At 44.6% G+C, this 6,752-nt stretch overlaps 1 protein-coding gene across 7 annotated transcripts in view; it reads right to left on the reverse strand.

The window, feature by feature from the left end:
* col6a3 (collagen, type VI, alpha 3) overlaps positions 1 to 6,752 on the reverse strand; it is a 50,533-nt gene that overhangs the window by 3,575 nt on the left and 40,206 nt on the right. For all 7 annotated transcript variants that reach the window (XM_015396986.1, XM_015396985.1, XM_015396990.1 and 4 more), the window contains 19 exons: positions 6,372 to 6,437; positions 6,229 to 6,282; positions 6,113 to 6,148; positions 5,975 to 6,037; positions 5,683 to 5,745; positions 5,535 to 5,597; positions 5,273 to 5,335; positions 4,443 to 4,493; positions 4,282 to 4,317; positions 4,136 to 4,198; positions 3,969 to 4,031; positions 3,712 to 3,744; positions 3,586 to 3,622; positions 3,486 to 3,497; positions 2,891 to 3,384; positions 2,691 to 2,793; positions 868 to 1,569; positions 702 to 792; positions 571 to 626 (listed from right to left, as the gene is read on the reverse strand). In XM_015396986.1, the coding sequence (XP_015252472.1) occupies positions 571 to 626; positions 702 to 792; positions 868 to 1,569; positions 2,691 to 2,793; positions 2,891 to 3,384; positions 3,486 to 3,497; positions 3,586 to 3,622; positions 3,712 to 3,744; positions 3,969 to 4,031; positions 4,136 to 4,198; positions 4,282 to 4,317; positions 4,443 to 4,493; positions 5,273 to 5,335; positions 5,535 to 5,597; positions 5,683 to 5,745; positions 5,975 to 6,037; positions 6,113 to 6,148; positions 6,229 to 6,282; positions 6,372 to 6,437 (2,149 nt within the window). The remainder of the gene's footprint in view (positions 1 to 570; positions 627 to 701; positions 793 to 867; positions 1,570 to 2,690; positions 2,794 to 2,890; positions 3,385 to 3,485; positions 3,498 to 3,585; positions 3,623 to 3,711; positions 3,745 to 3,968; positions 4,032 to 4,135; positions 4,199 to 4,281; positions 4,318 to 4,442; positions 4,494 to 5,272; positions 5,336 to 5,534; positions 5,598 to 5,682; positions 5,746 to 5,974; positions 6,038 to 6,112; positions 6,149 to 6,228; positions 6,283 to 6,371; positions 6,438 to 6,752) is intronic.

Below are 6,752 nucleotides of genomic sequence, written 5' to 3' on the forward strand. Positions count from 1 at the left end.
CAGTTTGGATTACGTACATGAAAACCGCCTTCCAGCCGCCACGGCAAAAAGACGACCAGGCCTGAGGCAGCTGCTGGTGAGGATTCCCAGTGACAGTGCCCAGCCGGTATGTGGGGGTCTGAGCGGCTCCCACAGAGAAATAATCTTTGAAGGCAGGATGGTAATCTGGATGAACTGACTGCACAGACCATGTTTTCAGGAGGACTTTCTCACTTCAACATAGATTCTAACTACTTTCTACCCGCTGATCACAGCTAATATAGCAAAGCTGCTCTCTGGCATCGAACTCAGGAGCAGCAGAAGCATCTGGACTCACTTTACTGGACGGCTGAGCTTAATGTGGACAAGCATCAGAAATGAAGCAGCACAGGATTTTTGATGCTGAAATCACAGTGTGAACGTAGCATTAGAGTTCAGCCTGACTGATAAGATCCAGACAGGGAGATCAAGGAGTTGCAGATGTAGCAGAAGGACAGACTGGGGTAGAACCAGTGGATAGAACTGGTAGAAGCAGCTGGTAGAAGCTTGGAGCTCTAACCTCCAGATCTGGCTGCTTTCTGAACATCTTACCATGAAGCTTCTTGTCATGAACGGCCTGGTTAGTTTCATAGTGTTTCTGTTGTTTCCTGGTAAAGCAAATAAAACAGCAATGAAAACAGACTGGTTATGAACACATGAAGAGAAAGAGGGAGCGGTCTTACTCCTGATGGGGAGCTGGTGGGAGGGGGCTTTTCAGGGGCTGGTCACTCTGCACCCACGCACAGTTCTTGGACAGTTCAGGACGGTTTTCAACTAAGAGGCAGAGAAACAAAGGATGAAGGTACTTCCAGTGATTGTGGAGAAGAATGAAATCAGCGTCTGACTTACAGCTGATGTACTTTGCAAACAGCTGCCCAAACGTCTGGATGTGTTTGTCATAGAAGTCAGAAATGAGGTCGAGGCGTTTGAAGAAGACATCTGAAGGTTCGCTCGCCATGCGGGACAGAACGTAAGCGTCTCTGGGACCCAGCGCTTTACCCACGCCAAAAATCACCAGGAAGAATCCTCTGCATTTGATCTCACTGGCAACGCGGACCAGCTGCTCCTCTTCCTCCGCTACGCTGCCGGTCACAAAGAGGACAATCACCTTCCTGTCGCGCTGCAGCGGCGCTTTTTCAAACACCTGCTCCACTGTGGACTCGATGGCCGAGGCGAGGGCACGGCCGCCCTCCAGCTGCTCCGTCTTCTCCAGCAGGAACCTGACGATGTCTGGAGCAGAGCGGTGTTGGGTCAAGCCAAAGTCCACGTGGATGGGAAGACCAGTTCTGTTGCGGAGAAACGCATAAGGAGCTTGCTGGACAACAGCTACTCTAGCATGATGAACAGATGTCATGGGATCCGAAGTCACGTGGAGAGCTTCTACGATGTGAGCTATGTATCGTTTAATCTCAATGAAGAAGGAGGGGAACGTGGTCTCAGAGCTGTCAATGACGAACGCCATGTCAATGTCCACATCAGAGGTCAGCGACCTCCGGTCTCGGCTGGTCGCTGGGGGTATAAAGTCACAGACCTGATCCGGAGAGCAGAAATCTACACAAAGAACAAAGATGCTTCTTAATGCAAAAGCACTGGTACATTCAACAATCAAAGCTTTAACAGCAATCAAAAAGCTTCTAAATGATGATGATGATGATAAAATAGCAAACAAAGGAAGAGATTTTGTTTTTCTGAAACCAGAGCACGGAGTTATGCGACGTTCCAGAAACAAACTGTTGAAGCTCATCCAGCCTAAGCTGTAGTCTACATATAGAACCTGCCTACATTTCAGTCAAAATCGTTAAAACCTGAATGGAAAAAATTTTAAAATCATAAAAAAACTTTAAACCCAATGAAAACTAGAACTTCAGCTTGAGCTTTTTTTTTATGTAAAATATCCAATGCTTAGATGCCAGTCTTTGGTTCTCCCAATAATTATCATTTTTCTCTCAGTGCTTTAATGTCTTTATTACAGTCGTAGCCATTCAAAGTTTCCCGACTTTCCTTGATTGACCCTTGGCTAGTCCCCTACAATTCCTTTTTTAAACATCTAAAATATTCTTTCTGTCATGATAGGACATTAATATCTAAAGAGAAGCATCATCTCCTGTCATTCGGCTACCGTTCGGCTACCGTTCGGGTGCATTTAGGCTGTGTTTTCGGAAAATTTTGATTTCTCTTCTATATTAATTTATCTTATTTACTCACTATAAACGTTTTCACTCAGTCTGTTTCACCTTGAAGACCACGACATTCTCTGCAGGATTGTAGACCAGACAAAGCTTTTTCCCATAACAAACCAGATTCCTTCTCAAGGTTTATTCATAACATGTTACTGTTTAACCAAAGTGTCTGTAATTAGTTTAGACTCTGACTGCTTTCCATAGTTGTAAGTAAGGAGGAACGAACGCTGCTCAGATCAGAACAGAGCAGAATGCTGCCATTAGGGCTGTATGATGAACTGTTCTTTCTTTGCAAAGATATTTGCCTTTTATTTAACCTGGTGAAGGGTTGAATACTTTTTTCCATGACCGGCTGCCAGTCAGCTGCCATTCGGCTATATTTCGGCTATATTTAGGTTGCCATTCGGCTGGCTTTTGACTGGTAGGGGCCATTTTGGTTGCTGCTACTGTAGTTTGACACAAATGTGTAGAAACAGCTTTAGGTCATCTTACCGAAGCAGACGTGGCAGTTCAGGACCTTCTTGAAGGCTGAGTTGTACTGAGAGCTTCCGGAGGCAGGAAGAACTATAACCTGGGCCAGCGCTGTATTGTTCACCTGTTTTACAGGGAGAATATTAAATAGAGGTGATAAATATAAATGAAGGTTAAAATGGTCTCAAAGAACCGTTAAAGGCTCCATCAGTCGGTCATACCTGCACAGCCCGGCTGAGCTCTCTGTTCTCACTGTTCACCAAGATCAAGGTAGCTATCCCAGCATCGTGAAGGCGAAGAGCGGCATTAGTGATTCTCTGAGTCTGCCTAACCCGGTGACCAACAAAGAAGACGGCCACTTTCCTCATAAGGAAACCACTGCGCACTCTCTTGAAGGTGTTCTGGGCCACAAAGGTCATGGCTGTTTCCAAACTTGCTTCCTTGTTGGATCTTGGTTTTTGCAGTCCCTCGATGCGATCCACCAGCGACCGTTTCTTCAATGCGTCGGCAAACCGGACCTCAGTGATGACCTCGTTGCTGTACAGTGTCAGAGCAACGCGAGCGCCTCTTGGACAGTTACTCTCAGCGATGGTGATGTTTTTAACAAGGAGAGCGGCAGTGTCTCGCATGTTGTTGAAAACTTGGCGATCGACAGTCTGGGAGACATCCAGGGCGAAAGCCAGCTCCGTGGGGTAGACCGGACATTCCTCCTTACCTAAGAACACGCACAGAGAGGCCTAGTCTAACTTCCTGCCCCCATGATCACGGCCTGATCTGAAGCATTTTAATCCAAAGCAAAGACACTTTTATACTCACCAAAACAGCAAGCTGATAAAGATAAAAAGAACAATAAAAACATTGTAAGAATCGGTTTGTGCTCCGAGTGAACGATAATATTGAAGTCAGGAAAACTTACGGCAGTTATCTCTGATCTTCTGGACTAGGTCACATTGCTGGAAGGAGGAAGAGTCAACTTTTAGGAAACTAGATATACACAGAATAGATGCAGAAAAAGGTTATTCCGTAGGTAGGGAACACGTACCACAACACCTGGTCCTCTTGGTCCTTTGGGTCCCTGTAGAAGCAAAAACAAGCTCGTTAACAGACCCATACACAATTAACTAATACCCCGTCTAAGAGCTCCGCTAGCTCCATCTTCTGCTCTGGCTAAGCAGTTTAAAACATGGAGCATTTCTTCCCCTCCCTGCAGCTCATTATAGCTCATCTAAAGCTGGGCTTTTTTCATGTTCAAACAGCCCTGGAGAATGTGAATAAAGCTGAAGGTTTTAGGAGGCTTACGTAGGGTCCAGAATACCCATCCTCTCCCTTCTGTCCAGGCAGTCCAGGTTTCCCAGATACTCCCTAGAAAGAGTCAACATTTGGTCTTAAACACTGCTGTAAAGATTTGGTAACTCCATAGAGAAATTAATTATGTAGCATATAATGAAATGACTAAAAAGACAAACTCTCTGTCCGCGGTTTCCTCGGGCTCCAGGTCCACCCAGTTTTCCAGGGTCTCCAGCTTCCCCCTGAAATCACGAAAAACAGGCAGATAGATGCAGCAGCATCGCTTTACATGAAATCTAAGCTGGAGTGAAAGGCTGTGGCCTACCTTTGGTCCGGGGTTCCCTGGGAAACCAGTACCTCCCTTTAAAGAAGCGCACACAGTGGGAAAGGATTTATAGCATCGTCTTCATCCTGATTTATTCACTGACTGACCTTAAAGGTCACCTGAACCATTTCTACTGAGCTCATGCAGCCCTTTGCTCTCACCTGTCTTCCTTTCTCACCCTTCGGACCGAAACCATCGCTACCATCTGGACCCTGAATGGAAAAAGGACAAAAATGCTGTGACCAGCTGGTTTTCTGGGACAAACAGTCACATTTTTTATTTAAAGATGGTTTAAATTTAACATTTATATTAACAAAGAAATCAGTTACATTAATGTGAGCAAGTTAAAACTACACAAAGCAGACTCCCTGCATGGATTATAAAAAACAACAACATTAAGCTATTTAAATGCATAAAGCAAGCGGAACACTGTGGCGATAGCCGGACGGCTCCACTGGTGAAAGTCAAATCTGTTGCTATCGTTTTTTGGCATCAAGGCAATTATTCTTATCGCCTCATCGCCAGACAGGACACTGAAAAAAACTGTAAAACCTTTAAAAATCATTTTATTTATTCCATATTTATTTATTATGTAGTAATGTAAACATGCTGAAAATCTCCATATTTTCTGACTTCAGCTTGAAAGGATTAACTATTTATAGTGAAAAACATTAATCTAGGATTTTTTTTTACATATCCAGTATGTAAAAATATACGTTGGGGAAACTGACAGAATTTAGTCTCTTTATTTTTTTTGCTTATTTGTCTGAAAAGTACGTATTATAGTTGTTTCCTAATATGACCGATCCATCTTAGGATCAAAGTTAGTAAAAAAGGAAAACATTCATCTCATGGAAATGATCTAAATATATAAAGTTTTAGGAGAAGGTCATGCTAGGGTAGAATTAGTAAAATTAATCAGAGGTATAACGGGTTAATCAAGCAAAGAGAGTCATAAACTGGAATTAATGGAAAAAGAGTTTATTCTTACTGGTTCTCCATGGGGTCCAATGGAACCGCCCTCACCAGGTGGTCCTGGATCTCCCGGTTCTCCCTAAAATGAGACCATGAGAAGCAGATTGACTGGATAAGGAAAACATCTCAGAGGAAACAGGAAAGGATGGATCATGTGGTTCTACGGATTGAATGAAACGGAACCAAGCGTCTCCCTGTTGGCTCATGCATGTCCGTCCATGCTACGTAGCCGACCCGTTCACAGTCAGACACTCATCAAGCTCGCTCCGGTTCTCTACCTTGCGACCAAGAGGTCCTCTTCTTCCTGTATCTCCGGCGGGACCCGGGATACCACCAGGACCCTGAACAATCAAGCATCATCAGATGAGGTTTAGGATTAGCACGATACCCCGGATACAGAACAGCAGATCCATTTGGTGGACTCACTCTAGGACCGGCATTCCCATCCTCCCCTTTAGGTCCTGGAGTACCGATTGGTCCAGCTCGACCCTTCAGAAAGACAAAGCTGGTCTCAATGATTGACGTTTCTTTCATGATTTCTGTTAATGACTAAAGAATGTCGTTATCTAAAAAGATGTGCTAGTAGGAATCCAATGAAAGCAGCTCATCAAACTGCTGGCAGGAAATTTTAGGATTATTAAATCCAGAATATCTAAGCTTCCCCATCTCTGTAATTCTCATCCAGATAATCTTATGGAAATGAAGAGAGCAAACTCACTCTTGATCCTGCGATGCCCTGCTGTCCTGGCAGACCTTTTGCTCCGGCTGACCCGGGACGTCCCTTCAGGGAAGCAGCAGAATGTTAGCTAACTATGAAAGTTATTCAAATATTAACAAACTCTAGAAAGTGACCTACAGGTGATCCCGGTTGGCCTCTGTTACCATCCAGACCCTAAGGAAGATAAGGACAGAGTCACACCTTGGTTCACTCAAAGCCTCCAATATTGCTCAGTGATTTCAAGAGTTGTTTACCTGTCTGCCATTTTCCCCCCGTTCTCCTATCACTCCGTCTAAACCAGGGTCTCCCTGTCATCAGAAAACCAACATTCCAATCACAATAATAAACCAAGTTTAACACTTCCTGTACAGCAGAAAAAAGCTGAGGGAGACTATACCGGCAGGCCAGCATCCCCACGGTCTCCCTTAGGTCCTGGAGTGTCGTTATCCTGTCCCCTCGTTCCCTGATGTGAAAGAGATAAACCAGGTCAGCTGGAAAAGCTGGATGACGCAGTCTGATGACTAAACAAGACTAAAACTAAACACAAGTTTGGAGACTTGGTTGCAAAACTTAATGAGGAGATCAATCTGGAAGGAAGCCGAGGATCTCCTAGCTCTTCCCTTCCTGCCCTCCGTTCTAACGAACATGGAGCTTTGGACTGAAGAAGGTCTGAAGAAGTGAGAGAATGTAGGAAGAACTTCGCTCTGCCCAGGGTTCACCTTCAGCCCACTGAGAGCCTCTTGGTTCTGGAGATTTATTCAGGTAGCATCAAAGGGAT

This window comes from Cyprinodon variegatus, unplaced genomic scaffold (genome assembly GCF_000732505.1).
Source record: "Cyprinodon variegatus isolate N-32 unplaced genomic scaffold, C_variegatus-1.0 Scaffold834, whole genome shotgun sequence".
NCBI classification, from domain to species: Eukaryota; Metazoa; Chordata; class Actinopteri; order Cyprinodontiformes; family Cyprinodontidae; genus Cyprinodon; species Cyprinodon variegatus.